This window comes from Heptranchias perlo, chromosome 14 (genome assembly GCF_035084215.1).
Source record: "Heptranchias perlo isolate sHepPer1 chromosome 14, sHepPer1.hap1, whole genome shotgun sequence".
Taxonomy (NCBI): Eukaryota; Metazoa; Chordata; class Chondrichthyes; order Hexanchiformes; family Hexanchidae; genus Heptranchias; species Heptranchias perlo.
The window spans coordinates 16112838-16137076 of record NC_090338.1 but is presented as its reverse complement, the minus strand read 5'-3'; the positions used below and the strand labels follow the sequence as shown (position 1 = coordinate 16137076).

The 24239-nt window shown below is 42.0% G+C and overlaps 1 protein-coding gene across 4 annotated transcripts in view; it reads right to left on the bottom strand.

Annotated features, from left to right (window-relative positions):
* The window catches only part of LOC137332320 (prolyl 4-hydroxylase subunit alpha-2-like), a 116588-nt gene that overhangs the window by 5724 nt on the left and 86625 nt on the right, over positions 1-24239 (bottom strand). For 2 of the 4 annotated variants that reach the window (XM_067996062.1, XM_067996061.1), the window contains exons 12-14: positions 16346-16411; positions 5061-5129; positions 1701-1797 (exon numbers count right to left, since the gene is read on the bottom strand). In XM_067996062.1, coding sequence (XP_067852163.1) covers positions 1701-1797; positions 5061-5129; positions 16346-16411 — 232 coding nt within the window. Of the gene's footprint in view, positions 1-1700; positions 1798-5060; positions 5130-16345; positions 16412-16485; positions 16546-24239 lie in introns of all 4 variants that reach the window. The other 2 variants (XM_067996064.1, XM_067996063.1) reach the window with 2 other exon arrangements.

Below are 24239 nucleotides of genomic sequence, written 5' to 3'. Positions count from 1 at the left end.
CAATCTAGTCTCTCCACATAACTGAAGTCCCTCATACTTGGCACCATTCTAGAAAATCTCTTTTGCACCCTCTCTAAGGCCTTGACATCCATCCTAAAGTGTGATGCCCAGAATTGAACACAATACTCCAGCTCAGGCCTAACCAGTGTTTTATAAAGGTTTAGTATAACTTTATTGTTTTTGTAGTCTATGCCTCTATTGATAAAGCCCAGGATCCCATATGCTTTTTTAACAGCCTTCTCAACTTGTCTTGCCACTTTCAAAGATTTGTGTACATGCACCCCCAGGTCTCTCTGTTCTTGCACCCCCTTTAAAATTGTACCATTCAGTTTATATTGCCTCTCCTCATTCTTCCTACCAAAATATATCACTTCACATTTCTCTGTGTTAAATTTCATCTGCCATGTGTCTGCCCATTTCACCAGTCTGTCTATGTCCTCCTGAAGTCTGATACTATCCTCCACATTGTTTCCTACATTTCTGAGTTTCGTGTCATCTGCAAATTTTGAAATTATACCCTGTATACCCAAGTCCAGGTCATTAATATATATCAAAAAGATCCTTGAAGAAACATGATGAAATGGCTATGGTAATGTAGTGGTTATGTTACTGGACTAATAATCTACAGAACATGAGTTCAAATCCCACCATAACAGTTTGAGAATTTGAATTCAGTCTTTAAAAAGTATGGAATTAAAAAGTTGATATCAGTAAAAGTGACCATGAAGCTGTCAGATTGTTGTTAAAACCCATCTGGTTCATTAATGTCCTTTAGGGAAGGATAACTGGTCTATATGTGACCCTTGTGGTTGACTCTTAACTGCCCTCTTAAGTGGCCTAACAAGCCACTTCGTCAGAACGACAAAAGGTCTTTGACCTGAAACGTTAACTCTGTTTCTCTCTCCATAGATGCTGCCTGACTGAGCATATCCAGCATTTTTTGTTGTTATTTCAGATTTCCAGCATCTGCAGTATTTTGCTTTTGATTTAGCAAGCCACTTAGTTGCATCAAACCAAGATGTGCAATAAATGCTGGCCTTGCCAGCAATACCACATCCCAAGACTGAATAAAAAAAGAGGTATTAGATTCCTTTAGTCTTTGTTGGGAGCGTGGCCTTGTATGACAGCACACTAGCTTTTCACTTCTCAGAACAGGGTTAAAATCAAGACCATGCTGGTGACGTGGAAGTCTCTTTCTGCCAGCTACAAGGATCAACTGAAGATAAACATGGACAGTCTAAATGAAAGTCCTGGTGAGTATATGGCAGGGAACTGCTCAGAGAGGTCATAAGGATATTGAGGTGAGAATTTTTTTAAAATTGCAGTCAGGAATGTTCTCTTGAGGTTGGAGCTCAGGCCCATTGTTGGGGTTGAGTATAGGGAGTTTTACACTGCCCTTCAACTTTCCTACACCTGATTTGGGAATGCTTGATATTGCCACTGAGTGCCAAAGATGGAAAAAACATTTCATTACCGTGCACAGACATTCCTCACCTGAATATAACCATTAAAAAAACCTCAGCAAATAAAGTTAAAAGAGGTCTTCTTAAAAAAAGGCATGCACATTCTGACAGAACCTAAGATGCAGTATAAACACATAAATAGGTACAGACCTCTATCTTCACTCACTTTACTCCACTAACTGACTAAACAAACAGGCACATGGCTATCAACAGCAGCACATAGTGTAAGGACCTTACCCCATTTACTTCCTACTAGCACTGGACAGGCTGCGTGTCGCGTTCTATAATCGCCTTCTCCACTTCTGAAAAGGTTATACCAAAAGACTGCCGTGCCCTGCAAATAACAAAATAAAGTTCAAATAGTCCCCTTACAATTAGTCTGTAATTAGAATATACAATTAGAAAATACCTTTTAGGAGTAGAGGTGAAGTAGTCCTGTATTTTTTTAAATGAAGGGGTTTAGATTGGTTCCTAATTCCCTGTACGCTATGGAAATGGAACAAATTTTTGATCAAGGGAATACTGCAATGCTAACGAACTCATTTGTCATCACTCGGGCCTAGATTCAAATCCAGCTCAGGCAACGGGTGGGGGAGAAAGATCTCCACAATATACAGTGGGTAGCAGCATGCGCTGAAACACCTTCTTTCCATCTTTTGGGTTTGTTTTCAAATCCAGTCCAGACATTGAAAATGAAAGGTCTTCTCTGGAATAGACACTACATAGCAGAAGCTGCTAAAAGCCTTGCTTTACATCTATGAGCTGGTTTCAGAGTTAGTCACAGGAACAGGAGTAGGCCATTTCCCCCCTTGAGCCTGTTCCACCATTCAATTAAATTTGTAGCTGATCTGTACCTCACTCCATTTACCCTCTTTTGTTCCATGTCCCTTGATACCCTTATCTAATAAAAATCTATGGATCTCAGTCTTGAAAATTTGTATTGTCCCAGCACCCACAGCCTTTTGGGGGAGAGAATTCCAGATTTCCACTACCTTTTATGTGAAAAAGTGCTTTCTGATTTCACTCCTGAATGGTCTAGCTCTAATTTTAAGATTATGCCCTCTTGTTTTGGATTTCCCACCAGAGGAAATAGTTTCTCTATATCGACTCTATCGAATCCCTTAATCATTTTAAGCATCTCGATTAGATCACCCCTCAACCTTCTAAACTCAAGGGAATACAAGCCAAGTTTATGCAACCTATTCTCATAATTTAACCCTTTAAGCTCTGGTATCATTCTGGTGAATCTGCCCCTTACAAGGATAGTAAGTCTTTCCTGAGATTCGGTGCCCAAAACTGAATGCAGTACTCCAGATGGGGTCTGACTAATGTTTTGAATAACTGAAGCATCACTTCCTTACTTTTAAATTCCAATCCACTTTGAGATAAAGGCCAACATTCAGCATGGCTTTACGAAGGGGAAGTCATGTCTGACAAATTTGCTTGAGTTCTTTGAGGACATAACGTACAGGGTGGATAAAGGGGAACCAATGGACATAGTGTATTTAGACTTCCAGAAGGCATTCGATAAGGTGCCACATAAAAGATTATTGCTCAAGATAAGAAATCACTGTATTGGGGGTTATATTCTGGCATGGGTGGAGGATTGGTTATCTAACAGGAAGCAGAGAGTTGGGATAAATGGTTCATTCTCGGACTGGCAGTCAGTGGCCAGTGGTGTTCCACAGGGGTTGGTGCTGGGTCCCCAACTCTTTACAATCTATCTTAACGATTTGGAGGAGGGGACCGAGTGTAACATATCAAAGTTTGCAGATGATACAAAGATGGGAGGGAAAGAAGAGAGTGAGGAGGACATAAAAAACCTGCAGGGGGATATAGACAGGCTGGGTGAGTGGGCGGAGATTTGTCAGATGCAATACAATATTGGAAAATGTGAGGTTATGCACTTTGGCAGGAAAAATCAGAGAGCAAGTTATTATCTTAATGGCGAGAAACTGGAAAGTACTGCAGTACAAAGGGATCTGGGGGTCCAAGTGCAAGAAAATCAAAAAGTTAGTATGCAGGTGCAGCAGGTGATCAAGAAGGCCAACGGAATGTTGGCGTTTATTGCAAGGGGGATAGAATATAAAAACAGGGAGGTATTGCTGCAGTTATATAAGGTATTGGTGAGGCCGCACCTGGAATACTGCATACAGTTTTGGTCTCCATACTTAAGAAAAGACATACTTGCTCTCGAGGCAGTACAAAGAAGGTTCACTCGGTTAATCCCGGGAATGAGGGGGCGGACATATGAGGAGAGGTTGAGTAGATTGGGACTCTACTCATTGGAGTTCAGAAGAATGAGAGGCGATCTTATTGAAACATATAAGATTGTGAAGGGGCTTGATCGGGTGGATGCGGTAAGGATGTTCCCAAGGATGGGTGAAACTAGAACTAGGGGGCATAATCTTAGAATAAGGGGCTGCTCCTTCAAAACTGAGATGAGGGGAAACTTCTTCACTCAGAGGGTGGTAGGTCTGTGGAATTTGCTGCCCCAGGAAGCTGTGGAAGCTACATCATTGAATAAATTCAAAGCAGAAATAGACAGTTTCCTAGAAGTAAAGGGAATTAGGGGTTACGGGGAGCGGGCAGGAAATTGGACATGAATTTAGATTTGAGGTTAGGATCAGATCAGCCATGATCTGATTAAATGGCAGAGCAGGCTCGAAGGGCCGATTGGCCTACTCCTGCTCCTATCTCTTATGTTCTTATTCCATTAGCCTTTTTTGATTACTTTTTGTCCAAGCACAAGTGTTAAAAGTCTCCTCTCAGATAACTTGTACAAATACTGTACTTTTGCTAGTCGGATCTGGGATCAAGTCTAGTATAGACCAATGTGTTCTCCTTTGCTCACTGCTATTAAAGGACAATGTTAGACCCAGGGATGGAAACACTGCACTGCATCTGATGTGCTTAAATGAGCAGGGAATGGCTATTATTAGTTATAAAATATTTGAAATGTTCCTCTTCCCAACAGTTAAAAATTCTAACCATACCAACATTCAGTTGGTTCAAGGGTTATGTTCCCACTACTTAATGACCAGGATCAAATCCCATCACCTCAATCAGTGATTGGCCATCTTTTAACTTCCCTTCCAAAATGTTCATTGATTCTGTCAATTAGGAAGTGAAAACAAAACATTGTTTGTTAATCACTTTCTAAATTTAGAAGTTAAAGTAGCCAAAACATGAAACTTAAAGATTTGCCGTTCCTTCTGGTTTTTGTTCTAGATCTCCACACAAGCTTTTATTTATGGCAGCGAATGGTCTGAGGTAACAGTAAAATTGCAGATCACGGCCTTGCTAACCTCAGGAATATGGAGAGATCCAGGTTCGACGGGGTGACGTTAATTAGGAGGTGGATATTGTTACAGAACCAATTCAGTGATAGGGGCTTTACCAGGCTTGGGCCTAGTATGAAAGCTGAGAAGAATTTTCACTTTTGTTGTTAAAGGAAGAAAAAAAATGATTGTAGTCAGTCAAAAATCCTACAGATTTGACAGGACACCACTTACCCATTCACTTTTCACTTAATCGAGTACATGAAAGAAAAACAAACAATAATTGGCAATAAAAAAAACTTGTGTACATAGTTACCTTTTTTGGGTATATGGCAGCCCCAAAGTCAGGAAATACTGTAGCTCCTCCTGCTGGGACATCACTCATCTGGTATATAGAATTGCAAACAGATTCATAAATATTGTGCCAGGTGACTATTTAGAGAGGCTGCTTTCATGTTAAATGAATGCAGCTGAAGCTGAGGAAATCCTCTTTGAAACAATTATTTTTATGTTAAGTGGATGCAGCTGATGCGACATAAACCAGCAGATACAGTGACTAAAGCGGCAAACGATCGTCGTCACCATAAGCAATGTGCAACATATATAAAACAAGTGGTGAATAGAAGGCAGCCACATCCCAGCATGACTTAGCAAATGATTCAGCGGATGCAGCACAAACTCCTGCCTTTACATCTCTCATCTTAAAAAGGCCCTTAATGTTTGTTTGACTCTCTGATGGAGGGTCACGGCTGAATTTTCTCCTTCAGATGTTGACTGACCTGCAGTGCTTTTTCTGTTTTTAATTTCTCACACTTTTTCAATGTAGGTATAAATCCCTCTGCTTCCCTGCTCCCCTTCCCCCCCTGTCTTCCTTGGCCTCGCCTGGTACAGCTCCTGTGGCTCAGAAGGTGAGCAGGAGTACTTGGCGGGGTTCTGTCAAGGCCATTCTTCAGTTGGATATTAGGGAAACATGTAACAATGGCCCGTCAATGATCCTATCACCTCGTATTAGCTCACAAAGTGGGGAGGTGCCTGGTTTCCACTCTACACACCCACATAGCAGCATAGTTGGGTTTGAAAGCTCAATGGAGAGAAGGATAAACCACCATCACCCACAGCCAATGACAACTGTGCATTAGTGGCTTAAGGTCTGGCGCCAGCCTAAATTATTTTTTTCCCCCTTCATCAGTCTCCTTAAGGCATTGAGTCCTTGCAGGAGATGGTTCCATTGACCAGTACCTTGTTCATCTCTATTCTTCACATGGAAGTCTGGACAGTGAGTGTGGCCAGACTAACCAACTACTGCTGTTCTCATGAAATGAGCTCCTGCAGGGGTCATTAGATTGGGTTCAGAAGCGTGAACCCAGATCGACTTTTCTCTCCCTTACCCTAGGGCTTTAGCCTAAAAATAATACATTTTTAATTACAGAACTATGGACATGGATCTAGAACTGTGATGTGTTGCAGTGCTTGCTCCTCGCTATGGCAACATGGTATGAGTTTCCATGGAAATATGCTTGGTCTTTAGTATCTAACAATGATTCCAAGACACAAACACACAAATGTCATCAACTCACTGGGTTATAAGATCTTAGTTACTGAGGTTTACAAATACTGGCTGTACTTACATGGTCCTTGCCACTAAAAATAGCACACTGACCTTTGGCTGCATGTATACTAACAGATTGAGTGCATTATGTGGAACCATAATGAGCTAGACCATTGTAAGAAAGCATGGTTGGACTTTGGCCAGTGCTTGGTTCAGTCAAATTCAATGGGCAGTACGACCAGAGAGAGAACCCTGCTTCCCATTATTCACATCAGTGCCCAGACAAATGATATACTCACCAAGCCCTAGACTTACCCACCCTCCTCCCCAAACCCAAACCTCCCTCTGCAAAAGAAAGATCCTGATCCAGTCACCCTTCAATAAGTAATGCTAACAATATGTGCAGAAGTCTACCAGATCTGCATTATATGGATCTGAAAGTACTGTGCAATGACATCTGTAATGTACCATGACCCATGTAAACTTTGTTGAATTCAATAAAAAGCCTTTCAAAATAAATTCAATGGGTATTGAGAACACTTTTGTGATACATTGAGACATGTTGAAATCAGACATTTTAAACATGATAAAGATTTCTAATATGCTGCATTTTTTTTAAAGGCATGAAACAAAGAAATGAAATGGAAATAGCAAATTCCGGTACTCAGCAGCCAACAGGACAGTCACTGAACACTGACAGGAAAACAGAGCTCTAGGCATTACACAAAGAAGCTAAAGAGTAACTCTTTGATTGCTGAAAGAACATTGTAGTAACAACACCTCTTAATGGGACCTTTCCACGCAGCGAGGTGAAACGGTCCATATATCCAACTGTTGGACAAGCCATCATAAGGGTATCTCCATTTGCATTAATGCACAGTGAAACATTGTCAAGATGCACAAGGAATGATTACACTGCCTGAGCAAAGGCCCCACTTTAAATGAAGGTCTCAATTAACTAGCATCTACTCCGTGCATTTTCCACTAGCAGTTGCTGGGAAAGACGTCTTGAAAGGTTTCATGTCATGATTAAAAATGATGTCCATTTTACAATGAAACAGCAGCACTTCAAAAAGTAAACTCGCAGAACTCTACTCAGAATACACAACAGTTACAACACGGATCAGGCCATGTCAGTGTGTAACTGCCACATGAGCAAAAAACCTTTTTATATTAAAAATTAATTAGTACACCATATCAAAAATAGGAAGTACTAGAAAAGCACAGGAGATGGTCAGCATCAGAATGTTTTCAGTTAATTGCTCAGTTGTAAGTCTTTAGCAGAATTGGCATGGCCAAACGGGACTGATGAGGATAAGTCAGGACATACCCAAGAGAACAAGGAGGGGAGAGGGGAAAAGACAGAGATCAAAAGAGATAGTTTCTGATTCAGGATTTATCCACCAATGAGACAACAGCTCTAAAACAACCCTTTCCAGACCTTTACATCCACAAAACTCAAACAAGACACGCCAGCAAAGAAATATAACGGCCAATAATACTAAGTTGTTTGGACTTTGAAGGCCAAATTATGGGACTTGGGTGAGCCAGTTTGGACGCCCCTATTGTCTGGTGTACAGTATATTAGCATAGTACACTGCCACCCCATCTCCTACCTCCCTTTCCACTTCAAAATCCTTGATCATGTTGTCGCCTCCCAAATCAATGCCCATTCTCCAGCAACTTTATGTTTGAACCTCTCCAGGTTTTCGCCCCTGCCATGGGTTTAACCAAAGTCAGAAATGACATCTTCTGTGACTGTGCTGCACTATCCCTCCTTATCCTTCTCGACCTTGCCCCAGCCTTTGATGTGGTTGACCACGCTATCCTACTCCAACTCCTTTGATATCCAGCTGAGTGGAACTGCCCTCGCCTGGTTCCATTCTTACCTATCCAGTTGTAGCCAGAGAATCTCCTGAAATGGCTTCTTTTCCCCGTCCCACACTATTACCTCAGGGATCCCCCAAGGATCTATCTCCTTGCTTTCCCCTCCTATTTTTCATTTACGTGCTGCCTCTCGGCGACATCTGAAAACATGACGTCAGCTTCCACTTGTACACAGACGAACACCCAGCTCTACCTCACCACCACCTTCCACTGCCTGTGTAGTCGGCCTGCTTGTCTGACATCTAGTCCTGGATGAACTGCAATTCATTCAATTAAACAATGGGAAGACCGAAGACAAGCTCCCGTCACAAACTCTGGTCGCCGATTCCATCCCCCTCTCTGACCAATATCTCAGGCTGAACCAGACTGTTTAAGAACATAAGAAATAGGAGCAGGAGTAGGCCATCCAGCCCCTCGAGCCTGCTCTGCCATTCAACAAGATCATGGCTGATCTTCTACCTCAACGCCATTTTCCTGCACCATCCCCATATACCTTGATGCCTTTAGTATCTAGAAATCTATCGATCTCTGTTTTGAATGTATTCAATGAGCCTCCAAAGTGCCCTCTAGGGCAGAGAATTCCAAAGATTCACCACCCTCTGAGTGAAGAAATTTCTCCTCATCTCAGTCCTAAATGTCCTACCCTTTATTCTGAGACTGTGACCCTTGGTTCTAGATTCCCCAGCCAGGGGAAACATCCGCCTTGCATATACCCTGTCGAGCCCTGTAAGAATTTTGTATGTTTCAATGAGATCACCTCTCATTCTTCTAAACTCTAGAGAATACAGGCTTAGTCTACTCAATCTCTCCTCATACTACAATCCCACCATCCCAGGAAACAGTCCAGTGAATCTTTGTTGCATTCTCTCTATGGCAAGTATATCCTTTCTTAGGTAAGGAGACCAAATTTTTACACAATACTCCAGGTGAGGTCTCACCAAGGCCCCATATAACTGCAGTAAGACATCTTTACTTCTGTACTCAAATCCTCTTGTAATAAAGGCCAACATACCATTTGCCTTCCTAATTGCTTGCTGCACCTGCATGTTAGCTTTCAGTGACTCATGTACAAGGACACCCAGGTCCCTTTGAACATCAACATTTCCCATTCTCTCACCCTTTAAAAAATACGCTGCATTTCTGTTTTTCTTGCCAAAGTGAAAAACTTCACATTTTCCACATTATATTCCATCTGCCATGTTCTTGCCCACTCACTTAGCCTGTTTCTATCCCCTTGAAGCCTCTTTGCATCCTCCTCACAACTCACATTCCCACCTAGTTTTGTGTCATCAGCAAACTTGGAAATATTACATTTGATCCCCTCATCGAAATCATTGTTATAGATTGTGAATAGTTGGGGCCCAAGCACCGATCCCTGCGGTACCCCACTAGTCACAGTCTGCCAACCTGAAAAATACCCATTTATTCCTACTCTCTGTTTTCTGTCTGTTAACCAATTCTCAATCCATGCCAGTATATTACCCCAATTCCATGTGCTCTAACTTTGTTCACCAACCTCCTGTGTGGGACCTTATCAAAAGCCTTCTGAAAATCCAAATACACCACATCCACTGGTTCTCTCTTACCTATTCTACTAGTTACATCCTCAAAGAACTCCAATAGGCTTGTCAAACATGATTTCTCTTTCATAAATCCATGTTGACTCTGCAAAATCCTATTATTATTTTCTAAGTGTCCTGTTATCACATCCTTTATAATAGATTCTAGTGTTTTCCCTACTACTGACGTCAAGCTAACAGGACTGTAGATCCCTGTTTTCTCCCTCCTTCCTTTCTTAAATAGTGGGGTTACATTTGCTACCCTCCAACCTGCAGGAACTGTTCCGGAATCTATAGAATTTTGGAAGATGACAACCAATGCATCCACTATCTCTATAGCCACCTCTTTCAAAACCCTGTGATGTAGATCATCATGTCCTTGGGATTTATCGACTTTCAGTCCCATTAATTTCTCTGCTACTATTTTTTTACTAATACTAACTCCTTTCAGTTTCTCATTCTCGCCAGACCCTTGGTTCTCTAGTATTTCTGGGAGGTTTTTTGTGTCTTCTTCCATGAAGTCAGACACAAAGTATTTGTTTAATTTCTCTGTCATTTCCTTATTCCCCATTATAAATTCTCCTGTCTCTGTCTGTAAGGGACAGAGGTCTGCAAGCTGAGCTTCTGACCACATATCTTCTCCATCACCAAGACTGCCTACTTCCACCTCTGTAATATCACCGGCCTCTGCTCCTGCCTCAGCTCATCCGCTGCTGAAACCCTCATCTACACCTTTGCTACCTCCAGACTCAACTATTGCAATGCCCTCCTGGCCAGCCTCCCAATTTCCACCCTCCATAAACTTGAGCTCATCCAAAGCTCTGCTGCTCGTATCCTAACCCACATCAAATCCCGCTCAATCATCACTCAGGGATTAGAGTAGACAGGGCTGATGGCCGGCGCGGACACGATGGGCCGAAGGGCCTCTATCCGTGCTGTATAACTCTATGACTCTATGACCCCAAAGCTCGCTGACCTAAACTGGCTCCTGGTCCACCAATGCCTTGAATTAAAAATTCTCATCGCCTCCATGGCTTTGTTCTTTCCTATTTCTGTAACCTCCTCCAACCCTATCACCCTCCAAAAACTCTGTGTTCCTTCAACTCTGATCTCTTATGCATTCCTCACTCCCTTAGCCCACCATTGGCGGCTGTGCCTTCATTCATCTAGGGCCTAAGCTCTGGAACTCACTCCCTAAACCCCTCTGTCCCTCTCTCTCCTCCTTTATGACCCTCCTTAAAATCTACCTCTTTGACCAAGCTCATCCCTCATGATATCTCCTCCTTTGGCCCAGTGTCAATTTTCGTCCATTACGCTCCTGTGAAATGCCTTGGGATATTTTCCTACATTAGAAGTGCTGTATAAATGCAAGTGGTGGTTATACAAAGAGAAGTCAAAAGGTGTGAGTCAGCCATGGCTTCAGAATAGAAAGGAAGTTGCACAATGCGACTGACACTACCTCTCTGTGAAAATGTAACTCAGCTCTTCACTTCGACCTGTAGCCCTTCTCCCCCCTCCTCCCTCTGGGTATGACCTGGTCAGTCCCTTAACAGGGACTATCTGTCTGACCAGATGAAGGGTGCTACTCAATACACTAATCTATATTTCCCTTTCAGATGCTGACTGTCCGCTGTCCATTTTCTGTTTTTATTTCCAGTCGCCAGCGATTACCGTTTTCCTATTTACATCCGTTGCCGCAGTGTCATTTCAGCACAAAGATGATAAGATGCAAAATGACATTAAAAATGGGTTAAACGTGTTGGGCATGAGAAGCCGCGAGTACTAATGCACAAAACATGCAATGAGAAAGACGATCAAAATAGAATCAATTGATAGTCCAGATGACAAATTACATGATAGATGTTATCTTGCATGTTATCAGAAACACCAGCAAAAATCATGCAAAAATAGAATTTGAATTTGAAAAACATTAAGGGAAGGGGTCTCAAAGATCAAGTGCCTGCTGCATACAACTGATCTGTAGTAATTTCCTGATCAACAGATACCAATTACCGCATGCCTTTTGCGCCCCTTGCTTCAACAGATGTGAATCATTTCTGCCACGTCCATTCAAGGTATTTGCAACCCCCCCCTCTTCCTGCCATTGTGACTTGATCGCAATCACCATTAATGCTCTCTCATATCTAGAAAAGTCGGGGGGGGTGATACGCTTACACCATCATGGAATTCACTAACCATCAGCCACCCACCACCACCCTCCCCCTTGCACCCACTCTGCCACTCAGGAATGCAACACTTCATTGAGTGGCCTAAACTCACTTTGTTACCAGCCTCAACTTTGTTATTTTAAACTGTGCACTTCTCTACTTACTTAACTGTTAGGCTCCTTTCCTACATTACAACAATGACAACACTTCAAAAGTACTTCATTGGCTGTAAAGCGCTTTGGGACATCTTGAAAGGTGCTAAATAAATGCAAGTTCTTTCTTTCTCTGGTTAGCCTTCAATTTGCCAGAAGAATTGGTTGATACTAAAGGAGTGGACAATGAACGAATCCAAGCAGTCCTAGCAAAGCCTTTATGAGAAGAAATCATTCAGAAGGAGCCGGTGAGATTTGTCCTAAAGAAACTAGAAAGCTGTTCAGATTCCATTCTCAGGGTCATTTGCTGCCATATTCTGCTCATTTCAGATGGGAGAGTGTTCGTTCATGGGAAAAGGCAGCACTTCTGGGAAATTCCACTCGAGCTTTACCCCTTTGGAGGGTGTGGTGCAAAAACGACGTAGAGTCTCAAGAAAGACAGAAGGGAAACTATCCTTATTATTAATCACACCAAAAACAATGAAATGAGGCAACAGCCTGCTTCGGGAGTACAGTCTACTCTCATTAACCATTAGCATTTTGTGGTCCTATAAGGAGCTCCATGGCATTTTCTGGTGTCCCAAAGTTAAGCTGCAGGGAGTTGGAATCCAGTATCATTAATAGAAAAAGAGTATTTACATCAGCCTCAGCATGGATATTAATTGTGTTCCTTTGCATCACAGCGCTGAATAAAATGGCAGCTTGTGTTGCTGGATGGATTTTTATACTTAATTTAAAAAAAAAACTCTCCTCCCTTGTTGAAGATGTTGACTTCTTGCTGAGGTAGCTGATTTAAACTGATCATAGCGACAGTTGGGTTTTCCTATAGTTGGCCTCAGCACTCCTTGGTTGGGAAGGGTGGGAATCACACAGAGTTTCTATTCATGATTGCTGTACACTGCCCCCTGACAGAAAGTACGCATGAGGATATCAGGTGACAACGGTATCAGGCTTAGTTGCCCCATTTCCACGATCGAACAGACTACTGATACTAACTATCCAGGTTTCCACATGACCATTCCGACAAGGTACCAAAGGGTTGCTGGAGTCAATGGAGCCGAAGAATAGCAACCTTCTGGAGAAGATGATAAAAAATGAAAAAGGAAATAACTTACTCTATGAGCTAGGCCTTATTTAAGAGATTGCCACACAGCAAGCTACAATTGCGGAGAGTACTTTGGTTCCCTTATACACAGTTAGAGAAAAGCGCAAGTTAAAAATAAAGGACAGGCTGACTGGGTGTACTTTTATCGGTTTGATTTTATCAGCATCTTCACCAATTGTAGGTTTAACAAGCAGCCATGGCAACAACAGTCATTGTGATATTTCTGCAGAATGTGAACCAGCACATGGACCTTTTCAAGTGGTTGCATTCAACTTCCAGGAAAAACAACTCGAAATGGTATCTTTGTTGCAAATCTATGTAACTGCAATTAAATGCAAAGCTTACACTGGGCAGCTTAATCCTTTGCTCCCCAAAGTGCTTTGTAAGCCTTTTGTACAGTGGTGCTGGCCATCTTTCTCACCTCCTTCTCCTACAGTAAAACAGTTCACAGCACAAACGGAAAGAGTTATTTTTCATTGAGAAAATAAGGTGAACAGTCAGGGTCTTTAGTGCAGGATACCACCAGGATGGAAACGAGTGAAAGGGAAGGTAGAGTGAATTAGGAAGTAGGGATTAATGATGCCAAGGGGGTAACATTCAAGTGCAGCGGGTTTATACATTGGCTCCCGGTCCGGCAACACCTTGATATTAAAATTTTCATCCTTGTTTTCAAATCCCTCCATGACCTCATCCCTCCCTATCTCTGTAACCTCCCCCAGTCCTACAACCCACCGAGATCTTTGCGCTCCTCCAATTCTGGCCTCTTGTGCATCCCCGATTTTCATCACTCCACCATTGCCGGCCGTGCCTTCAGCTGCCTGGGCCCTAAGCTTTGGAATTCCCTCCCTAAACGTCTCCACCTCTCTCTCCTCCTTTAAGGCGCTCCTTAAAACCTCCCTCTTTGACCAAGCTTATGGTCATCTGTCCTAATATCTCCTTATTTAGCTCGGTGTCAAATTTTGTTTGGTAACGCTTCTGTGAAGCGTCCTGGGACGTTTTACTATGTTAAAGGCGCTATATAAATGCAATGGAAAGAAAAATTGAGCGGGTTTACAATGGGAGGCCGATCCACTACCGCCAGTGCATGCACCAGTCCATGACTGCCCCACCCCCATTCACTAACGGAAAGGAAAATCACGGGCTGGCGAGTTCCAAAGCGGAAAACTAAGGCCTTAATCGCCATACGAGCCACCGGAACAGGGGTTTAGTTTAATCGCGTATTCGAAGGATGGGTACAATTTTAAAAAATCAAAGATGGGAAGTAATGCAAAGGAAGTTCTGGTTTCTGGTTTCGTTGAATAAAGATTGGGAGTGAGCGATGGTGGAATCATGACTATTGGCATTCTAACACCAATTCGTCAATTACAAATATGTCTGATTAAAAACTGGGGTAGCCCTTTAATTCACTCCTCCATTGGCCTTCCAATATGGATAAGGTTCTCACAATATACAGATATAGCCCAGTGCAGCAGCACATTGACAACTCAATTAAAAAGTGCTACATTTGTTAAAAGTAAAAGAAAGTAAAATGTTATGTAAACTGATGGTGGCTCCTTGTGCTTTGGGATACCCTGGAACGCTGCTTTGGGCCAGTCTGAGTGGCAGACAGGACTCTACACAGACAGGGGTGAGCTTGAGCAAACATTAGTGTAGGTGTGTATATTTTTATATCACAACTAAACAGTCAATATTCCAACATCAGCAAGCCACTTTTAAACATTAATACAGTACTTTTTCTCTGGTTGGATACTGTTTCTATCTTAAAGTAAAAAAATGCAGAGAACAGGGAGAGGGGAATGATTCAAAGTTGATTTACTGAATTATTAACCTCCTTTCCACTGATATGGATGATTAGAACCTGGTAAACCACTCAGATCATTCATTATTTATTAGTATCAATATATATCCATGCCTTAATGCTAATCGGCACAATCAGTTCTTTGATTAACATTACAACTGTAATAAAATCCCCAGGGATTGAGTGCAATATTAACATGGTCCCCTTTACCTCTGGAGCTTGATCTTAAATTCAGCCCAAACAGAAGGGCTCATAATACTGTTGTTATGTTGCTGGTTAGAGCAATGGAAGCAGCGCTTGAATGGAGTCCAGTAACCTGAGTGCTGCTCTCCATCTTTTTTCTCCTTTGCAGTGTGCTGCCAGTCCCTGCTGAACCAATTGGAGACCCAACAGGAATGGAGGTCCATGTTAGCTCCTAGAACCCATGAAAACTCGGGTCCCGCATGCTGTTGGAGGCGTAAAGTCCACATCCTTTATGCCGTTGGTTGCTTGTAAGTGGTGAACTTGTGAAGGCACTGCTGGTGGCAAATTATCACGGTAAAGTCACCATTGAGGGTCCCAAGAAAATAGATGATTCTATTTTAAAAGTGTATCGGAAAAAAGCAGGAAATGGGACTAAGTGGATCTCTTCTTCAGAAAGCTGGCACAGGCACAATGGGCCAAATGGCCCCGTTCTGAACTGGAAAATTCTATCAACCTATAATCTCAATATAATTCTAAAGCTCTGGCACTGTTAAACCCCAACTCAGAGGCTATAAAAATAGATGGTGTTGGGACAACCTCACTCCATCCTACGTGAGGAATCTTCTCCAATGCTACGTCCCAGCCTGCACCTTTCCTTCCTCTGACTCTCATTCTTTGCTCCCTCTGCTCCACTACCAATACCCTCTAGAATTCTCTTCTAAAACCACTTAGTTGTACTACCTCTCTTCGTGCTTTCAAAAGCTTCCTAGAAACCTATCCCTTTAGCCATGTCCTTGGCTCTATGCCCTTTGTACCGTCATGATCTGCTTGGTGTCTATCTGTTCCATTTGGAAAGCACTCTGAAATGAGAGGAGTGCTGTATAAATATAAGTTATTCAAATGAACACGTCACACGATGGGGTTCAGATAGCTCGGTAGATAGTAATGTAACACCCCTACTATACACTTATGGGCCTTGCAACCCTCGTCGCCCGATTTTCCTCTTTGCACTGCATTCAGATGATTCAATAAACCCAGGTGCAATAACAGGAAAATCTGTCTTCAACTTCGGCTCCTCTCATGTTAAAGAGTACAAGAAGCCTATATTGGAGGGTCGAGAATGAAGGGGATTAACTTACCTGCTGACCCATTCGGTTATTAAGCATATCCCCTACCCAACTGACCGTCACATATACTTACATAGTTTAAAAAAGTAGCAAGACGATTTCCAGTGCCTAATTCTTTGAAAGCATCAGGTTCATCTTTCTATAAAATGAAATGAGAATGAATACACGCACAGTAAGAGCACACACCATGGGCGAGCACTCACGGGTACTTACATAATTTAGAAACGTGGCTAGTCTATTCCCCTCTGTCGCAAGATTGCTGTCGAATGGGCGCTGCAACAGATTTTATTTTAAAAAACAAGTTTATCCTAGATTTCTTCCTGTTAAGGCTTTAAACCCTCATCAGCCACTCTCACCACACAAATCCCATCAAAAAGTTGCATTTGAATTTTTGGTTTACTATTTTTGAACAGGCCTGTTTTTGTGGAACTGAGACTGGGTGACAGACATTGGTAGAATGCAGTCAGATATTCTTCACCTTGTACAAAACGAGAGATTGTTGTGAGAAAGTGAAATATCTAGACGTAAAACAAGGAATGAACTCATGGTCACCGGGAATGGAAACCTGAATAGGTGCAATCCGAATTATCTCAAATAACGATGCTTTGAAGGGAGACATTTTATTCCAACTTTCATATGGATTTGTGCCGGTGAAAGGGTTAATTGATGAATGTAAATAGGCAATGGAATTAGGCAACTAGGCACTGTGTGACTGAGCAGCCGCAGCACAGCAATAGGGAACCAGTGAGATGACTGCCGAGGGCTTCAGGGTCCCATATTCCAAAGTGCGATCCACTCAGACATGGCAATGAACCATAGTAGATGATTGGGGCTAAATCATTTATACTGGGTTAACATCTTTGTTTTGTTGACAGGAATTTATGTGTTTTAAAAGATTTTCTTTTCTTCCATTTACTCAGAATGGTTAAGGATTTCGAAATTGTCAATCAATATCATGGATGAATGGATGTCAGCCAATCATATTTTATTCAACCATCTACTAGGAAGTATAAACACAGAAAATGCTGGAAATACTTATCAAGTCAAGCAGCACCGATGGAGAAAGAAACAGAGTAAATGTTTAAGATTGATGACCTTTCATCAGAACTGGAAGAAGTAAAGATTTAACAGTTTTTAAGCAAGTACAGAGCCAGGCAAAGTGTGTGTGGGAGGGGAGGGTGGGAGGAAGGGGAGGGGAATAAAGAACAAAAAAGAGAAGGTCTGTGATAGGGTGGAGGGCAGGAGTGATTAAATGACAAAAGGGATGATGGTGCAAGACAAGGAGGGTGGTAATGGGACAAGTAAAGAAACAAAAACTGGGTCTAGAGGAGCTGTAAATGGCAACAGCAGAACCATTACCAGCACCTGCTGTCCGAAAAAATGGGAGCAGTGGTTCTGATCTGAAGTTATTGAAATCAATGTTGAGTCTGGAAGGTTGTAAAGTGCCTAAACGAAAGATGAGGTGCTGTTCCTCGAGCTTCCATTGAGCTTCAATGACCTTTCCTCTATCTGATAGCGTACTGTTTTTAAATTACCATTCAATCATACTTTGACACGAGAGAAGACAGCTGATCAGTAGTCAGGTTTTCCAAAGCTCAACGGAAGCTCGAGGAACAGCACCTCATCTTTCGTTTAGGCACTTTACAACCGTCCAGACTCAACATTGATTTCAATAACTTCAGATCGGAACCACTGCTCCCATTTTTTTGTACGGAGTCGTACAACACCAGGTTATAGTCCAACAGCTTTATTTGAAATCACAAACTTTCGGATTTGTCCACCCCAGTCCATCACCGGCATCTCCACATCATGCCCATTTTTTCGGACAGCAGGTGCTGGTAATGGTTCTGCTGTTGCCATTTACAGTTCCTCTAAACCCAGTTTTTGTTTCTTTACTTGTCCCATTACCACCCTCCTTGCCTTGCACCATCATCCCTTTTGTCATTTAATCACTCCTGCCCTCCACCCTATCACAGACCTTCCCTTTTATTCTTTCCTCCCCTCCCCTTCCTCCACCCCTTTCCCAGGCTCTGTACTTGCTTAAAAACTCTAAACTCTAACTTCTTCCAGTTCTGATGAAAGGTCATCGACCTGAAACATTAACTCTGTTTCTTTCTTCATAGATGCTGACTTACTTTGAGTATTTCCAGCATTTTTTGTTTCTACTTCAGATTTCCAGCATCCACAGTATTTTGCATTTGATTTACTAGGAAGTATAAGCCAGCATCTTGCAGATAATGATAGGCAGCTAGATTGGAGGAGGCTAAAGATACTTTAGATTGACTCTGTGAATGCAATGACCTTTCCTCCATGATAGCATACTGTTTTTAATTACTATTCAATCATACTTTGACACAGAAGAAGACAGCTGATCAGTAGTCAGGTTTTTGCAAAACTCCTTCCAGGGTTATTCCATTCACAGACTGTCAAGGCAACCAGGCCAAGGAATGTAGCTGTTCCCCTTATAATCGCCTGGACACAGATGCAGTGGAATAACATTCTTAAATAAGAGCAGTTCATTTTCCAGATCTCTGGAGATTCCTCGTAAGGTTTAAGGTGCTCTACGTGGGCTGAATTTCCGAGAATTTGTTATTGACTCGGCCACATACAGAACCATGACTTTCTTGATTTATAATAGTCATGTGATAAAGTAAACATGATGGACCTAGTTAGAGTTCCCAATATCATTGAGTAACCATCACAGAGCTGATCTTAAATCAAGAAAAAATACTTTGGCAGTTTCTCGTGACATCTGAGAGATTAGGAGATTAAACATATTTCTATGAGGCTCCTGGATATTCTGGAGAACTGGAACAGTCAATACCATATTTAATTCTCAAATGATGTATTTCAATGTGGGAAACACTCAAATTGTGTTGCCATCTTAGTGTGCAGTAACAGATGAAATTTGATGCAGCAAAGAAGCCTGTTGAAAAGGGGCTTTGTAAAGGCCAGACACGGCAGTATTCAGACTCCATTCTATCAGGAGATTCTCAATTCATTCAGAGATCAGATTGATAAGAGGCATCCAGAAATAATTTGGAGGAGTAAGCACTTGTAAACCTTTGGGTTCCTACCGAATCAATCAGCAACAGATTTCAGCTAGGTATGATTGAATACAGAAGTTGCAAGTATATTTGAAGGCACAGTGCACCCAAATATTGCAACAGTACCACACAAAGGACTAGCAGGGCTGTTGTTGTGGTGGGATTATTGCATTTTGACATCATTCAAGCATCTTGATGGCAATCATTTTTAAGTACTATAATCAGTCTGAAAGAAGACCCGGATAGTCCGAAAATCTGATAAACTCGATGCAAAGCTCATTGTGGACCAATGAACACTTCATTCACTATCAAGAGGTGTTAAGACTTGAAGACGCCAAGCAGAATCGGATTTGTTCCTTATGGCTATGAGGTACTAGTGTGTGGTTTTAAGCGATTACAATACATGTTTATTGTCTCTTACTTTCGATACTGTAAATGCAAGGAATGGGACAATAAAATGTCTCCCTGAGGGATCTTAGTAAGAAAGTTGAGAGGTTTCTGCCTCTAGGAACTACTGGCTGCATTAAAAAGTACAAATAGGCAAAATCCTAACTAGAGGACAAATTTAAAGTGACAATCATTTTTCTTTTTATTTGCCTTTTTAAGAATATTGTGGTTTAGTCTCTTTCTTCTCCAATTATTTAAAGAATGCAATAATTCCAAGCTTTCTCCCTGCCCAGCTGTTGACCAGAGTAAATATAACTTGTGTTTAACAGACACACAGCTTCTGCTTTAGCTCTTTCCATTGCAGGAAGTCCAAATGAAGAGGTTTCATGAAAGACCCAATAGTGAAGATATGAGATCATCCTTTTTTTATACTGAAAGGAGCTGTTGTTGGAACTGGTTAAAAGTGATGGTGAAATCCATTAGAGCTGAGCTGCAAGTAAACACTTACTGAATCAACTAACGTCCTTCACTCCCCCTCCTCCTGACCCTATTCACACATGCTGCTCACACAGGCCCCATCATTTCACCCTCTCACTCCGCTCATGAATGGATTTCTCAGAATAGTGGACCTCTGCAACAGGCTGCTGGCTTGTGCGGTGGACACCAATTCGCTGAATTCCTTCCAAGCGAGAGCTGGACCTCTTCCCGGCTGGGGAGGAGAACACCTTGTACAAAAGGCAGGTATTGCATAACATCACCAGGACCAAAGTGATCTCCTGGACTAGTTTCCATCGCCTAAGGGTGGGGGGAGGGGTGTTGGAGAGGAATGTCCCAGATATATTTCCTTCCCAAATTGGCCTGGGTTTGTATCTGGGTTTTCGCATCTCCCAGGAGATCACATGGTTTCGGGTGGGGTGCGGAGTCTATATATGCACAAGCTGTGTGGGACAGGTTGGATGGACCAGAGGGTCTTATCTTGTCTCTCATTGTTCGTATGATAAGTTATTCAATGGCTTCTCTTATCATCACTGCTCTTATAGGACCTGTGGCTCCACATTCTCTTCTTGAAAATCCCACTAATCAAAGGTCTCTTTTTCTGAAGTCTACTCTTATTGATCAACCCCATAGATACGTGATCACTCATTGTGAACTCTAGCTTCACAAAGTGATCAAGCACCAAGGTCATTCAAAACTTCAAGGGCTCTCAGGATCCATGACTTATTCAGACACCACTGGCACTTTTTCCTTTGCTGGTGGGGTGGCAGAGGAGCAGAGGTCAAATGGATACCTGTGACCTTCAACCACCCCTCCGTGTGCTTTAGGTTACATAGAATTACGTAGAATTTACAGCACAGAAACAGGCCATTTGGCCCAACTGCTGAATGCCGGTTTGCCTCCTCCGACCCATGAAGGAATAGAGGGCCGTACATCCAAGTATCATGACAACACTAAGTTAGTTAACACAGTAAGTAGTGTAGATGGGACCAGAAAGTTACAAAGGGGCATTGATAGATTAAGTGAGTGCGAAAAACTATGGAAGATGGGATTCAACGGGGGGACGTGTGAGGTCATCCACTTTGGACCTAACAAAGTTAGATCAGAGAATTTTCTATATCGTGAGAGGCTAGGAACTGTGGATGAGCAAAGAGATTTAGGGGTCCATGTAAAGAAATCACAAAAAAAAACTAGTGGACAGGTACAAAACATAATTAAAAGGGCTAGTGGAATTTTAGCCTTCATCTCAAGGGTTTAATTTCAAGACATTACTGTCCTTGTGTACCTCTGACATCCTATTGAAGGGCGAACAGAAAGAGGCACTTGGTTTCCGTGATTCCGATGTCTGCTCTCAGCACTGCACTGCATTGTTGGTTCCCACTGTTAAGACCACTATCAATGTAAAGGAGCTTTAGGTGATTTTTACTTTAAGTAAGTAGAAAAGGGATACCTTCCAAGTTTGACACGTTTGTGCATCCAGTACTCATTCCAAGTGTAAAGCGTGATTGGGCTATCTTAAAATCCTATGCCATTGGTTGCACGAAGGAAAATACATTAATTGTTTAACAAGTGCCGCTGCCATAAAAAAATTGATTGGGAGCACAACATGCACTTTATTTATGAAGCCGTTCTAATGTCAGAATAATGAGGGTTTCAGTCAGTTCCTGAGCACTTGATGATAATAAGCACCATTATTCAAAGCCAAGATGGGTCTTTAATTCCCTCTGGGCACTATTTAATGCATTTGCGTAAAATTTCTTTGTATGCCATTTATCACAGTCTTTAACAAATGTTACTAGTGGTATCCCACAGGGATCTGTGTTGGGGCCTCAACTATTCACTGTATTTATTAATGACTTAGATGATCGAGAACCACATATCCAAGTTTGCCGATGACGCAAAGATAGGCAGCATTGTAAGCAGTGTAGATGAAAGCATAAAATTACAGAGAGAGGGAAACCGGGGAATTATAGACCAGTTAGCCTAACATCTGTTGTGGGGAAATTGCTGGAGTCTATAATTAAGGATAGGGTGACTGAACACCTCGAGAATTTTCAGTTAATCAGAGAGAGCCAGCATGGATTTGTGAAAGGTAGGTCGTGCCTGACAAACCTGATTGAATTTTTTGAAGAGGTGACTAAAGTAGTGGACAGGGGAATGTCAATGGATGTTATTTATATGGACTTCCAGAAGGCATTTGATAAGGTCTGTTAGCTAAGATAGAAGCCCATGGAATCCAGGGAAAAGTACGGACTTGGTTAGGAAATTGGCTGAGCGAAAGACGACAGAGAGTAGGGATAATGGGTAAGTATTCACATTGGCAGGCTGTGACTAGTGGAATCCCGCAGGGATGTGTCTTGGGGCCTCAATTATTCACAATATTTATTAACGACTTAGATGAAGGCATAGAAAGTCTCATATCTAAGTTTGCCGCTGACACAAAGATTGGTGGCATTGTAAGAAGTGTAGATGAAAACATAAAATTACAAAGGGATATTGATAGATTAGGTGAATGGGCAAAATTGTGGCAAATGGAATTCAACGTAGACAAATGTGAGGTCATCCACTTTGGATCAAAAAAGGATAGAACAAGGTACTTTCTAAACGGTAAAAAGTTAAAAACTGTGGATGTCCAAAGGGACTTAGGGGTTCAGGTACATAAATCACTGAAATGTCATGAACAGGTGCAGAAAATAATCAATAAGGCTAATGGAATGCTGGCCTTTATATCTAGAGGACTAGAGTACAAGGGGGCAGAAGTTATGCTGCAGCTATACAAAACCCAGGTTAGACCGCACCTGGAGTACTGTGTTCCGTTCTGGGCACCGCACCTTAGAAAGGGTGCATTGGCCTTGGAGGGAGTGCAGCATAGATTTACCAGAATGATACCTGGACTCCAAGGGTTCAATTATGGTGAGAGATTACACAAACTAGGGTTGTATTCCCTGGAATGTAGATGATTAAGGAATGATTTGATCAAAGTTTTCAAGATATGAAGGGGAACTGATAGTTTCTCTCTATCTACCCTATTTCCGCGGATTGGGGAATCTAGGACTGGGGACATAGCCTAAAAATTAGAGCCAGGACTTTCAGGAGTGAAGTTAGGAAACACTTCTACACGCAAAGGATAGAAGAAGTTTGGAACTCTGTTCCGCAAACGGCAGTTGATGTTAATTTTAAATCTGAGATTGATAGATTTTTGTTAACCAAAGGTATTAAGTGATATGGGGCTAAGGCAGGTATATGGAACTAGGTCACAGAACAGTCATGATCTCACTGAATGGAGGAACAGGCTTGAGGGGCTAAATGGCCTACTCTTGTTCTTATTTCCTAAATGTGGTAAAATGCACCACAGAGGAATTTTGCAGGAACATGTGAAGCAGTGTGCGAGTACAGGGATTCAAATCCCCCATCTAACAGAACATTTGCTAAATATTTAGCAATCGGCTCACTTTTGTGCCTAAAAATATTCACACTTCACTTCTGTAACTTGATCTAAACAGTATTTTTAATCGTCAATGGATCTTTCATAAAAATGTATTTTTATCCCCTGCAAATATTTTTTTTCTCTGTGCTTATTCACTACGTCTACCAGTAAAAAGTGGCAAGAACACCTGTGGTAACACGGAGCAGCTTTTCAAAGTCTTACTCCTCAGACAGGAGGAACCAATGGAATGTTTTGGCTGTAAGACCTTTCGGTAACATGTCCAAACTCAACAACTGTCACGCTCAGAAGAAAAAGGTCCAAGTTCATGAAGCCAAGCTCGGCTGGAGAAACAGAAAAGAAGAAAGCTTCCAGGAAACAGCGGCAGCGTGTTGGGGCAGCTAGCGAGGGCTGAGGTTGGAAAAGATTTGAGGGTCTTGAATTATCCTTGGATCACCACAGCTAGGTATTTTGTTGAAATGCTTCAGTAAATGATAAATTCTATTGAAATAAAAGTGGATAAAAAATAATCAGATGGCACTACGACAAGACAAACAGTGAAAGAGGTGCTCCCTACATCAGGAATGTGAGCTCTTAACACATAATATCCAGGT